At 42.5% G+C, this 14427-nt stretch overlaps 1 protein-coding gene across 4 annotated transcripts; it reads left to right on the top strand.

Annotated features, from left to right (window-relative positions):
* The first annotated feature begins 1107 nt into the window (after positions 1–1107).
* On the top strand, positions 1108–11090 carry LOC120913562 (metal tolerance protein 12-like). Of its 4 annotated transcripts, none has more exons than XM_040323573.1 (3): positions 1108–1333; positions 6927–7310; positions 10346–11090. In XM_040323573.1, the coding sequence occupies exons 1-3, from the start codon at positions 1285–1287 to the stop codon at positions 10918–10920; spliced, it is 1008 nt and encodes a 335-aa protein (XP_040179507.1). In that variant the 5' UTR covers positions 1108–1284; the 3' UTR covers positions 10921–11090. The 4 variants fall into 4 exon arrangements, with proteins under 4 accessions (XP_040179507.1, XP_040179508.1, XP_040179509.1 ...); XM_040323574.1 differs by lacking the exon at positions 1108–1333 and adding an exon at positions 1342–1468; XM_040323575.1 differs by lacking the exon at positions 1108–1333 and adding an exon at positions 1480–1575.
* Positions 11091–14427: the final 3337 nt, after the last annotated feature.

Genomic DNA, 14427 nt, shown 5'->3' with positions numbered 1-14427 from the left:
TTTGTATTTATTTTTATTGTGACGCCTCTCTTGATTTCACAGATCCTACTAGACTCAGCATTCCCAGAGTCTCATTCCAGCTCCCCTTCCTACTCTTCCCCTTTATTCCTTTTCACCCTTTTGGTCTCTCTCTCTCTTCTTGTATTATTTTCTTCTTCTTTTTACTATTGGTACAACATGACAAAAAGTTTATTTGGTGTATTATTAGCATACCGGGTCAATTGCAAATTGACCACCTTGTTGGATTAGATAACGGTCCATGCTATGTTTGTGAATTATATTCTTTTGCCATTTTCACAATGGACAATATCGGAATGTTTTTTTTTTTTTATCTTATCTGGTTTTTCTTCTTCTTCTTTTTTTTTTTTTTTTTAACAGGGAAAAATCTGTTTTTTCTAATGTGACACTACACACAGTTTCTAGGACGCACGTTTAGTTTACATATGTCATGCTAGGGGCGACAACTATTGAGCTGACTGTTTTGCCTCATTACTGTTGTGTCTTGATTACATGTTTTGAATGTTGATATGATAAAATAATTTTCAACTCTAAAGTACTGAAGTCAGTGCCTATCAGGAAAGTGGCATATTTTATCATAGCAATGGTTTCTTTTTAGTAGGGGTTTCCTTAAAAAATACATTATACTTTCTTTTTTATAATTCTGACTTGCAACTAGTAATTCTGGTGGCAATCCCTTTTAAAGGACCTCAAGGCTTTGCTTCCAGGCTTCTCTGAATGGCTCCCGAATCTTACTCTATTCTTTGCTCAGCTGAAGCACTTTGGAAAAGTTTTTGCCGTTCTTCTGGTCTCCATAGAAACGTATGTCAAATTGTTTCTCCAAAGACTGGCACAGAACAGAGAGGGGACGCTAGTGGGCCGAGTTCTGAATGGGAGCAAGATTTGTGGGTCAGTTGTATTCGGTTCTTGTGTAAAAAGGAAAAAAAAATCGCATTCCTTCATTGCTGGATTGACATATCTACACTGGCAGTTCTAAAATCTGCTGACAAAGGAAATTCCTGGACTTGGAACAAGGTGAACACTTAAGCCAACCCCTGATGTTCCTATAATCTACATACTATTACATGTATTTATTGCCAGTGCTGAGTAGCTGGGTCCATAGTACTACTATCCTGGGCAGCTCCTTAGATATTCTCCTCTATCATAATTGTACATAAAGAGCCTTTGTTTTGGTCAAGTATCAGCTGAGTTGGTGCAAGAAGGGAGCTGATGCCTGGGGTGGGGAGTGAGGGCATGGAGGGGTGCTTGTGATCATCTGATGGAGGAATGGACGCATGCTGTGCTGAATCTGGGAGGAGAGGCTGCAGAAGTCAAGGTAGAGGGGCTGGAGGAGGGCAGCCGACGGTGACCCTGGAACATAGTAAAGGGGGAGTGTGATCAGCACATGATCTATGTAGGGGGGGGACCACAGACACAGGAGACAAGCAGAGCCTGGCACAGCACAGACAAGGTAAGAGGGGAAAGTGGAGCAGAGGCTAGAAGAGAATCAGGGACAGATTTACAATGAGCGGAGAGAGAGAGAGCAGGAAACTTTCCAGCTAGAGACAGACCTACAACGTGAGATGGATGAGAACTAGGACATTTTGGAACAGCTGTGTGTATTTAGTTTCCTCCCCCCAAGCAGGCGACCCGTATTGTTGCATTGCTTGCTGTGACACCTCTAACCTGTGCACCTTTCTTATTCTTATCCCTTGTTCTCATCTTCGAACAATCGGTATTTAAAAGGTTAACATTTATCTATAGTGAAGGTTTTGTATAAATTAGGAAAAGTTTAAAACGAAAAAAAAAAAAAAAATTATATATATATATATATATTTTTTTTTGCGGAATGTGACCTATTGGGGGAGATTTCCCTTCACTTCCTGTCCTGGAGAAGTGAGAACAAATCTGTAGCAATTGGCCTTTATGATGTCACCAGAACAGGTGTCCACATGAGAAGATTTCCATTCACCAATGTTCCAGTGATCACTGCAACATTTTGGAGTTGCCATCACCACCTGTTTCAGTGACAATGGAGACAGGACAAATTGGGTGACTGTCCCCAGCGTGGACACAGCCAGCAACTAGACTAGAAGACCTGAGGTTCCAATCCTCCCCTACTCTATTCAAAACCTAATACCGCGTACACACGGTCGTTTTTTGTGACCGTGTGTGGGCAAAATGTCGTTTTTTTGTCTTCTGAAAAACGACCAAAAAAAAAATTCAAACATGCTTCAATTTTTTATGTCGTTTTTCAAAATGTCGTATTTTGTGTCATTTAAAATGATCGTGTGTGGGCTAAAACAACGTTTTTAAACCCGCGCATGCTCAGAAGCAAGTTATTACGTGCTTGAATGGAACAGAGTGTCGTCGTACGTGCTGAACGTAACCGCGCTTTGCTAGAGCATTTTGAAAAAACGATGGTGTGTAGGCAACGTTGTTGTTTTTTAAACTACGTTTTTTAACAAGACAAAAAACGACCGTGTGTACGCGGCATATGAGAGAGCTTTGTATATCACCTTTACTTTGGAAGGCATAAGATTGATTGATTATATTATTATTATTATTATTATTATACAGAATTTATATAGTGCCAACAGTTTGCACAGAACTTATAAATTATGATTTTTTTTTTTTATTGTAATGTCATTTACAACAGGTTTTTACTATTTTGTAAACGCACCTCGGTAGTTTTTTCTTTTTGTTTCCTAAGTTGTCCTCGAATAATTTGCTAAATGTGTTGTTCTTTGATATTTTACTTGTTTGCGGTTACCTTTTGTTTTAATTTTGCATATGAAAATGTATATATACCATCTGTATATCTGCGAGGTAGATTAGCTTCCCTGCTGATGGACTGCTGAGATCAGATCAGTTAGGGCCAGTTCACACCAGACGCAGTTTCGTGTGCATTTTTTCTGCACAAAATGCATGCACAGTGTTTTCCATGTATTCCAATGGCTCAAGTTGACACCATGCAGTCAGTTTCCGGTGCAGAAACTGACTGCATGGTGTAAACTAGAGCCAACTAGAGTCATTGGAATAGATGGAAAACACTGTGCATGCATTTTGTGCAGAAAAAAATCACACGAAACAGCGTCTGGTGTGAACTGGCCTTAAAGGATAAGTTACCTTTTTAAAAACAAATTATAAATGCACATTTTTTTGCAGGTAAAAAAAAATAGCATTTTATTCTTTTTTTGTTGTAGGAGCCTGTAAAGCAGTTCATCAGTGATCAGATCGCTGGTGCCATGCAGGTCTCCTGCAGACGTGTCAGTTTACTGGCTTGCTTGTACCTCGTGTGAGGAAGCCAATAAATTCTGACAGGAAAACTCGATGAACTACGACAGAGCTCACAGCGCAGTGGTAGTTCATTGAAAGCTGACACCTGCTGGACTTTGTAGTTTTCCATTCACAGAGGACTGTGAATTAGTGACGTGGATGGGGCAACACCCAGCTCCACGAAAGTACATTTTTCAGGCAACTTGTCAAAGGAGCTGGGTGGCCCAACAACACCTGCATCCAATCAGATGCAGTCTCTTTTTGGGTATTCTGACAGCTGTTGTTCCCGTTGGTTGCTGAATGCAATAGCTGGCAGGAGAGAATCCTCAATCCATGCTGAACAAGAGAAATCTAAAGGTATATGGGCAGCTTTAGTCTTACAGGGGGGTTAATTTAAAGGAGTAGAGGCTGTTCATCAAGTGAACTGAATGCTTATGCCCCATTCACACGAGCGGAATTTTCGCCAGCAAAAGTCTGATGTGAGCTTTTCATCGGAAATTCCAAAAGTGTGTATGCTCCATCAGACTTTTGCTGTCGGAATTTCTGCTAACAAAAGTTTGAGAGCAGGTTCTCAATTTTTCTGATGGAAAAAATTCCTATTGGAAAATCCGTTCGTCTGTATGGAATTCTGACGGGAAAAAAACATGCATGCTCGGAAACAACTCAACGCATGCTCGGAAGCATTGAACGTCTTTTTCTTGGCTTGTCGTAGTGTTGTACATCACCGCATTCTTAGCGCTCGAAAGTTCAGAGAACTTTTGTGTGACCGTGTGTATGCAAGCCAAGCTTGAGCGGAATTCCGACGGAAATTTCCGCTTGTGTGTAAATGAATGTTGGGGAATAAAGTTGGAGCTGTGTTCACTTTGAAAATTCAGTTATGTTCTAGTAAAAAAAAATTCCCCCCCCCCCCAACTTGTACATGATTGGGTATTTAAAGTGAAGACAGGTGCATCTTATTTGGTAATATTCACTTTGCAAGCAGACCATTCACATTTTTAGGCTAGACCCCTTTCATATAGAATTCCAGATTAAACCTAACCATAAAATGTCCCCTTCCCCCCTTCTAACTCCTATGCTAGCTAACCTTTGTAAAAAGATAAAAAAAAAAAAAATGTATACTTGCCTATTTTCAGCCTGCGTAATCCCCAGCGGCTGTTGGGGAGAGGAGAGCATGTTCAACAATGGCTAGTAAAGCCAGAAGACGTGACATCACCCATAGGCTTTAATGACCCATATGGCGCTTTCTCCTCTCCCCTGCAGCCACTGCTGGCTGACACAGACATGGATCGGGCTGAAAAAAGGTAAGTATATTAGGGCTGTGGAAATTAAAGATTAATTCCTCAATTAATCGTTAATTTTTTTGATCGATTAAAATTCTTTTGATCGGTACTAGTGGTGCAACAGATCGTAAATGATCCGTGATCCAAATGGGTCACCATATGTGGATCGGCACACCTCGTGATCCGCGGAGCTCCGCTGCTGCCTCAGCCATAGAAAAGGCTGCGGCTCCAGCCTAGCTCCCTGAGCGGCGGCCATCTTGGTACACCCGGCGGCCGCCTAGGTGATCCTAGAGCGGCGCGCTGACGTCATCACTCGGCCTCAACTGCTTGTGTTCGGCCGGCTTCTCTGGTAAGACTAAGCAAGCACTAATCTTCCTATACAGTGGGGGAGATTGTGGATATTACAGTGGGGGGAGATGTCTGTGGATATTCCAGTGGGGGAGATGTCTGTAGATATTACAGTGGGGGAGATGTCTGTAGATATTACAGTGGGGGAGATTGTGGATATTACAGTGGGGGGAGATGTCTGTGGATATTACAGTGGGGGGGAGATGTCTGTGGATATTACAGTGGGGGGGAGATGTCTGTGGATGATGCAGTGGGGGAGATGTCTGTGAACATTACAGTGGGGGAGATGTCTGTGGACATTACAGTGGGGGAGATGTCTGTGGACATTACAGTGGGGGAGATGTCTGTGGACATTACAGTGGGGGAGATGTCTGTGGATATTACAGTGGGGGAGATGTCTGTGGACATTACAGTGGGGGAGATGTCTGTGGACATTACAGTGGGGGAGATGTCTGTGGATGATGCAGTGGGGGAGATGTCTGTGGACATTACAGTGGGGGAGATGTCTGTGGACATTACAGTGGGGGAGATGTCTGTGGACATTACAGTGGGGGAGATGTCTGTGGACATTACAGTGGGGGAGATGTCTGTGGACATTACAGTGGGGGAGATGTCTGTGGACATTACAGTGGGGGAGATGTCTGTGGACATTACAGTGGGGAGATGTTTGTAGATATTACAGTGGGGGGAGATGTCTGTGGACATTACAGTGGGGGAGATGTCTGTGGACATTACAGTGGGGGAGATGTCTGTGAATATTACAGTGTGGACTATATATGGTGGTGATCCAAAAAAATGTATGTTCGTTATAATTAATCGAAATTAGTCGATTAAAAAATTTCAATCGGTAACAGCCCTAAAGTATATACATCCTCTTTTTTTTTTTCACAGGTCAGTCGGCATAGGTGTGAGGAGGGAGGGGCCTTTTTAAGGCTTGTAAGGTTTAAAGCGGGAGTTCACCCGAATTTTTTTTTTTAACATTAGATTGAGGCTCGTTTTGTCTAGGGGAATCGGGTGTTTTTTTTACAATCGAAGCAGTACTTACCGTTTTAGAGAGCGATCTTCTCCGCCGCTTCCGGGTATGGTCTTCGGGACTGGGCATTCCTATTTGATTGACAGGCTTCCGACGGTCGCATACATCGCGTCACGAGTAGCCGAAAGAAGCCGCACCGACGTTCGGCTTCTTTCGGCTACTCGTGACGCGATGTATGCGACCGTCGGAAGCCTGTCAATCAAGTAGGAACGCCCAGTCCCGCAGCACATACCCGGAAGCGGCGGAGAAGATGCATCTCTAAATGCATCTCTAAAACGGACATCTGCAGTATGCTGGATTATTTTTTATTTTTTTTGTACTTATCATTTTAGCAGTATTTCTTCTTTTGCACGGAGCGGCGTATCTTTCCGGGTATAGGCGTTCTTAAATAAAGCGCAGTTGATTGACGGGCTTGAATATCGCGTCACACCATCCGGAAATAGCCGACGTGACTCTCTGCAATTTACGGCGCCTGCGCAGTCAGCTCTACACGGCAGGCGCCGTAAGCAGCGGAGAATCACGTCGGCTATTTCCGGATGGCGTGACCCGCTTATCAAGCCCGTCCATCAACTGAGCTTGATTTAGGAACGCCTATTGCCCGACGGATTCCCCGCTCGGAGCCGGAGAAGAGATACGGCTACAACGATAAGTACAAAAAAAAGAAATGAAAAATCCAGCATACTGCAGATGTCAGCAGTATGCTGGATATAGTGACAAAAAGTTGATTTTCGGGTGAACCTCCGCTTTAAGTTGAAATTCTGCTTTAATAAATCACCCATCATTGCTTTCAAATAGCCCAACCAAAATGGTAATCTTGCATTGAGAGAAACTATGGAAAGAACAAATGTTTTATCTACATGAACACACATCAATAAGGTTGTCTACGTAAGATTGATCACATGTATCTGTTAAATGGACTTTAAAACTCATATAATCTTTTATCACTTGTTATCTTCTTGTCTACGTTCTTCCGCTGCGCTTCCTTTCAGTTGGCATAATGGTGTCTCATATTCTACTCATTGTTGTTGCTTTTGCTGTATTTCTAACCCAGATTGTACTAAGTAGACTGTCAGATTCTCTGCTTACACTTGCAGACTCGGCACATACGCTTTCTCTTATAGTTGCTCTGTGTCCAACCATCATCCTTTCTCACTCGTCGTCCTTGTCTTCCCATGCTCAGGCCCGTCTTCCCACACTCTTCTCCTTCCTGTCCCCTCTCCTGCTCTCCTCCCTGTGTCTGGCTCTCACTTTAGGCTCCCTGGGACATCTGGTACATCCTCATCACTCTCATCAGCCAACTCTCATCTTTGTGGCTGGGGTGCTGGGTCTGCTCTTCAACGTGACCTATCTGGCAGTAACAGGAGCCCTGCAAGGTAAGGAGATGGAGGCGGGAACCATGGGACCTAAGCCCCCTGTTTACACCTTAGCCGTTTGTCATGTGTTTCCAGAAGCGCAAAAATGCTTAATAATAAGATTTCCATTTTATTCTATGGGGCCCATTCACATGATCTGAGTGATGTGTTGTCTATTGTCGCACCAAAGAGGTACAGACGTTTCGTTGGAACAGGATCATGCATTTTTTATTTTATTTTTTGCCCCCATAGACCACCAGAGAAAAAAAAGGCTAATGTGCCTAACAGGTTTCCTAAAAGAAAAATACTTGAAATACCTGAAAGACCCAAAAAGTGCATTTAACCACTTCAATACCGGGCACTTTTACACCCTTCCTGTCCAGGCCAACTTTTAGCTTTCAGCATTGTCACACTGAATGACGGGTTGCACGGCATGCAATGCTGTACCCAAACAAAAATGATTTACTTGTCCTGCCGCGGTGGAGATGTTATTGTTTTGGTGATCTTTTTCTTGCACAGAAGATTTCTGATTATTACACTTGAGTTTAAAGTGTTCACATGTCAAAAGGGTTGTAAAGGTTTGTTTTTTCTTTTCTAAATAGGTTACTTTAAGCTAGTGCATTGTTGGTTCACTTATCTTTTCCTTCCATTTCCCTTCTAAATGTTTTTTTTTCTTTATTTTCTTTGTCTGAATTTCTCACTTCCTGTTCCTCCTCGGAAAGCTGTTCTGGCTGACTAAACACCACTTGGATGATAGTGGAAAGCTTACTGAGGAGAAACAGGAAGTGAGAAATTCAAAGAAAAAAAACATTTAGAAAGGAAATCGAAGGAAAAGGTAAATGAACCAACAATGCACTAGCTTAAAGGAACCTATTTAGAAAATAAAAAACAAACCTTTACAACCCCTTTAACACTGAAGTTGGTATTCTGCAACGTACTAGGACTGTCTATGGTTCTCAACTCCTGTCCTCAGGGCCCACTAACAGGCCAGGTTTGCAAGATAACTGAAATACATGACAGGTTATATCATTTGCTGCTCAGTGATTGCCATATTCTAGTCTGCATCTCCCCAAAGTTATACTTAAAATCTTTCCTGTTTGTGGGTCCTAAGTATAATTTTGGGGAGATGCAGAAAGCTCATATTGCATTAGGAAATCACATTGCCAGAGAGGCTTCTGGGAGCCACATCAAAGGAAGCTTACAAGATGTGAACACCAGCCCACTGGTTAGAGACCGTTCCTGGAAAGAAAAGTGCTTTAGGATTAATGGTCCTTTAACCACTTAAGCCCCGGACCATTATGCAGGTAAAAGGACCTGGCCAGTTTTTGCGATTCGGCACTGTGTCGCTTTAACTGACAATTGTGCGGTCGTGCGACGTGGCTGCCAAACAAAATTGGCGTCCTTTTTTTCCCCACAAATAGAGCTTTCTTTTGGTGGTATTTGATCACCTCTGCAGTTTTTATTTTTTGCTCTATAAACAAAAATAGAGCGCCTATTTTGAAAAAATTGCAATATTTTTTACTTTTTGTTGTAGTAAATATCCCCCAAAAACATATACAAAAACATCAATAAGCGTTTATTGATTGGTTTGCGCAAAAGTTATAGCGTTTACACAATAGGGGATAGTTTATGTCATTTTTATTAATAATTTTTTTTTTTTTTTTTTACTAGTAATGCCGGCGATCAGCGTTTATTTTTTTTCATGACTGCGACATTACGGCGGACACATCGGACACTTTTTTGGGGCCATTGTCATAGCGAAAAGTGCACCGATTACTGTGAAAATGACAATGACAGTAAAGGTGTTAACCACTAGGGGGCGCTAAAGGGTTAAGTGTGCCCTAAGGGAGTGATTCTTACTGTAGGGGGGCATGGCTGTAGGTGTGACGTCACTCACTGATTGTCGTTCCCTATATCAGGGAACAGACGATTAGTGACACTGCCACACAGAAGAACGGGGAAGGTGTGTTTACACTCACCGCTCCCGTTCTTCAGCTCCTGTGACCCGATCGCGGGACACCGGCCGCGATTGGGTCCCGCAGCGAGCGCGACCCACGGCTGGGCTCTTAAAGGCGACGTATCAGTACGTGCCATTCTGCCGACGCATATCGGCGTTGGGCGGTCCTTAAGTGGTTACACACGGACACACCAAATTCCGACCGCCAAAAACGCGGTGATGTACAACAAAAAAAAATTTCTCCGTCACAGTTCCATACAGACAAACGGGAATTTCCAATTATTAGTATTTTTTTCTGTCGGGGAAAAAGAGAACATGTCCAATGGGGCATACACACGGTCGGAATATCCGATAAAAAAAATTTGTCTGACTTTTTCCATCGGACATTCCGATTGTGTGTATGAGGCATAAGTGCATACAATATTTAAGGTGTTTAGGCTATGGTTTTGGTAAATCTAACGGAAAATTAAATAAGAAAATTGAATATTGTATTGCCAGCCTAAATTGTAACATGTATAAATAGGTTAAAGTGATTCTTAATACATACAAAAAATTAGGAAGGGTGTTTTCAGTATTTAGCAAGGCCCTTGTGCAGCTGAAATCTTATTGCTAACCGTCCTCGATAAGAAAGCCTGAGCATTGATTGAGAAGGTCCTTTTTAAATGGTTGTCTAGGAAACAGTTTCAATGCTATCTCTATGAACTGCTGAGACAACATGGCATTTCAAACTGATATTTAGTCTTACAGTGGACTTTAGGCCTTCAAGACCAGCAAACAAACTGCATAAGGGGGGAAAGGTGTACTAGAAAACATAGTGAAACATCCATGTCTTCCAGATGTTGGAAGGACCTACCCAACCAGCAGCCTAACACAGCCATTGTAGTTTTGGACAGGATTGTTTAAAATCGCTTATCGACAAGCTGGCAAGTCACAAGTGACTTTATATTCTTTGATACAAAATATTAGGTGCACTTGCTTTTTAATGTTATTTGGCTGGTTTTCAACAAACATTTAATATCCATCTAATATTCTCTATTAACCATATTTTAAATGTCCTTGCAGTGTACTCATATCTTGCTCTACCTTTTACCCAAACCAGGTCTGTGTCTATCAACATTACTTCATCAACAACAACCAAGATGGCGTCAAGTGCTGTGCCTGTTGTGTTCTCTGGCTCCTTCTTCCCTCCTCCTGGCCAGCAGTTTGCTTCTTCACCTGTTCACTCACCCCACCGTACACTACTTGGATCCGGCTCTCTCCTTGGCTTCCATAGCAATAATGGTGGCTTCGGTTTACCCAGACATAGTTCATAATGGCCGTGTCCTCCTCCAAGCCATTCCTGCCTCTGCGAATATACAAAGCCTTAAGATGGATTTAGATGCCCTCTGTGGCCATAACGGACATCATGAACTTCATATGTGGGCCCTTTCTGGTGACCATGGGGTGGCTTCCCTCCATGTTCATTGTCTTGAAATGGAGGCTTACAAGACTATTTTAAGTCAAGCCAGAGTTCTGTTCAAGCGCCATGGCATAAGAGAGCTGACGGTACAACCAGAATTTGGAGTTCCAGGCACATGTTCCTTGGCATGTGAACCAGTCTGTGCCCGTTACTCCTGTTGTGACCCTACCCCTTCTACGAGCAATGATTTGGTCCTGGCCAATGTGTGCACATGAGATTTCAGTAAGACGCCACATCAGTCAACCCAGTTCACCAATAAGGCACTAGAGAACTAATGGAATTTGGAAAATGGAGTCACTGTACATATAGTATTAACAGGTGGAAGTAGAGACTTTATGGACAACCAATTACAAATCCTATAAAATGTACCTGTAGTCTATGCACAATAAAGCAGGGCTCGACAAACCCGTACGCCAGGTCACAATTGCGACTAGAATTAGCGACCTGGGGTTACCTGTCTCCGTGCGCACAACCCCCCCCCCCCCGCGCAATCGCGTCGGCCAGTAATAGAGGCTGCGACTTTGCGGCCTTCTGCAGGCCTATTGCTTCTTTCTGGAATCTGGCACCCTCTTGTGGTGGCCGTTGGTATTACAAGACAACCAGCAATGCTAATGGAGCTTCCCTGACTGTTTTCATTGCCCAACAATCTCCTTCTCTTAGAACCCCCAAACATTATATTATATATATTTTTTATTCCAACACCCTAGAGAATAAAATGGCGGTCGTTGCAATACTTTGTCGCACCATTCCGTATTTGCGCAGCAGTCTTACAAGCGCACTTTTTGGGGAAAAAATACACTTTTTTTAATTAAAAAAAATAAGACAGCAGTAAAGTTAGCCCAATTTTTTTTATATTGTGAAAGATGATGTTACGCCGAGTAAATTGATACCCAACATGTCACGCTTCAAAATTGCTTCCGCTAGTGGAATGGCGACAAACTTTTACCCTTTAAAATCTCTATAGGCGATGTTTAAAAAAAAATCTACAGGTTGCATGTTTTCAGTTACAGAAGAGGTCTAGGGCTAGAATTATTGCTCTCGCTCTACCAATCACGGTGATACCTCACATGTGTGGTTTGAACACCGATTTAATATGCGGGCGCTACTCACGTTTGCGTTCGCTTCTGCAAGCGAGCTCGGCCGGACGGGGCGCGTTCCTGGCTCCTAACTTTTTTAGCTGGCTCCTAGATTCCAAGCAAATTTGTCAAGCCCTGCCATAAAGTGTATTGAACCAATATTCAGTCAATCGATACACAAGGAACAATGTCACTGTGGTGTGAATCATACCCTACTGAATTGGTAGACCATATTTTCTAAAATATTATTCTGCCCATTTGCTGGCTATGTGGATGCATTTCTGTAATTGTGACAAAATAATGTTTTTACATTGACCTTGGCTTGTCTTGTTCATATTGGTTACACAAACACAACGCAATGCTGTTTAAAAAATAAGTTCTTTTAATGATATATTAAAAAAAAGTTAGTGCTCTGTTTCTTGCGGTTATTCCCATTTTTATGGCCCAAATAGTTTTAAAAAATCGGATTACTTTTAAGCCCCCAATCCCGATCCGTTCACACTCAATAGAATCTGCCCCCCCCCCTTTTTTTTTTTAAAGGTACAAACCTCAACTACTTTGCCCAAGCCCCCTCCCTCTGGGATATTCAGGAGATACACATTACTAAGCTCTCAATAAAAACTGGCTACACCAGTTCTGGCCAGAGGTGTCTAAACAGATTATTTTCAGGAAAAAGGTCTTTTGTCAGGTGATAATTGCTGCCTGTGCCCCTACTGGGAAAATTCCCTCTACTTCCTGAGCAGGTGACACCTAGGTCATTGCTGTGAGCTAAAGTTCCTGTTACCTCTCTCTAGGTTCTGTCATTGGCCCCTAGTAGATTCTAAGGACAAATGTGGAAAATGCATTCCTGGAAGACGAAACAAGAAGCTTGGCACACAACCATGCTAGGTGCAAACAGGACAGGAAGTAAGGGAACACAGGAAGCAGGAAAATTGTAATAAAGGATATAACTAGGGTTGCACCGATACTGTTATTTTATCGGCGAGTACCAGTACAGATACTTGTGCTCAAGTACTCACCAAAACTGATTACCAATAACTTTGCAGTGTTGTTTGAAACCATACAAGATGAATGAGCTCAAATCAGACTGCAAAAAATCGCATGTGATATGAACAGGAATGCGGTGCAGGTCCTGTGCGAATCGCATTTGGTTACCCACACTGCTCCTGTTTGAACGCAGGTCGATGTCACTATAAAAAGCCTGGGTTCACACAGGAGCAGTGGGGGAAACTGCATGTGATTTTGAATAGGAATTGCATCGTATTCCAGTTCAAATCACAAGCATTTTTTTGCAGTTCGATTTAACCACTTCAGCCCTGGAAGAATTTACTCCCTTCCTTACCAGAGCACTTTTTGCGATTCGGCACTGCGTCGCTTTAACTCACAATTACGCGGTCATGCGACGTGGCTCCCAAACAAAATTGTCGTTCTCCTCCCCCCCCCCCCCCCCCCCCCCCCCCCCCCAAACTTTCTTTTGGTGGTATTTATTTGATCACCTCTGTGGTTTTTATTTTTTTGCACTATAAACAAAAATAGAGCGACAATTTTGAAAAAAATGCAATATTTTTTACTTTTTGCTATAATAAATATCCCCCAAAAAAATCTATAAAAAAAGTTTTCCTCAGTTTAGGCCGATCCGTATTCTTCTACATATTTTTGGTAAAAAAAAAAAAAATTGCAATAAGCGTATATTGATTGGTTTACGCAAAAGTTATAGCGTCTACAAAATAGGGGATAGTTGTATTGCATTTTTATTTATTTTTTTTACTAGTAATGGTGGCAATCTGTGATTTTTATTGTGACCGTGACAATGCGACAGACATATCGGTCACTTTTGACACATTTTTGGGACCATTCACATTTATACAGCGATCAGTGCTATAAAAATGCACTGATACTGTATAAATGTGACTGGCAGGGAAGGGGTTAACACTAGGTGATCAAGGGGTTAATATTTTCCCTAGTGTGTGATTTTAACTGTAGGGGGAGGAGACCGATGTGTGTTCCTCTGTACTGGGAACACAGCATCTGTCTCCTTACTGCTGACAGGACATGATCTGTGTGTTTACGGACACAGATCCACGGTCCTGCCGTGATTGTGGGCAATTGGCGGTGTACGGCGGACATTGCGGCCGCTGGGTACGCGCAGACCCGCACCTCCTAGACAGCCGGAAAGTCCAGGACGTCATATGACGTCCACCCAGGATGGCAAATCCCATCTGTGGACGTCATTTGACGATGGGCGGTAGGGTAGTGGTTAAGACAGTTAATTTTGTATGGGCTCAAACCGGACCGCAAAGGTATCGATTTCAGTTATTCGGAACAGTTGCATGAGTACGAGAAGTGCATATTATTAAAACCGGTATCGGTGCAACCCTAGATCTAACCCTTTCTGAATCTTTCCAAACCTAAAAACATAATGATGATAAAGGCTTGTCAAAGAAAGTACTACAGAGAACTAGGATTTATCAAGTAAAGGAACCCAAATCTACCAATTTCGAATATATTAAAAGTTGATTGGTAACTATGGGTTCGTTTACTTATATAAATTCCATGTAGTGCCATACCGATGTTTGTGACTTCTCAAAAGACTGCAATAAGTTTTACAATCCTGAACTATCTGTATTGAGGGGGAGGAGAAAAGTG

This window comes from Rana temporaria, chromosome 9, assembly GCF_905171775.1.
Source record: "Rana temporaria chromosome 9, aRanTem1.1, whole genome shotgun sequence".
Taxonomy (NCBI): domain Eukaryota; kingdom Metazoa; phylum Chordata; class Amphibia; order Anura; family Ranidae; genus Rana; species Rana temporaria.
Note: the sequence above shows the minus strand (reverse complement) of the source record. Positions and strands in the feature narration are given on the sequence as shown.

What these genes read in the sequence shown, in the direction of transcription:
- LOC120913562 (XM_040323572.1), top strand. Translation starts at nt 3,525, where the DNA reads ATGCAGTCTCTTTTTGGGTATTCTGACAGCTGTTGTTCCCGTTGGTTG. An exon ending in TGAACAAGAGAAATCTAAAG is followed by an intron (nt 3,634 to 6,926) that starts GTATATGGGCAG and finishes GCTTCCTTTCAG; the next exon opens with TTGGCATAATGGTGTCTCAT. An exon ending in AGTAACAGGAGCCCTGCAAG is followed by an intron (nt 7,311 to 10,345) that starts GTAAGGAGATGG and finishes TACCCAAACCAG; the next exon opens with GTCTGTGTCTATCAACATTA.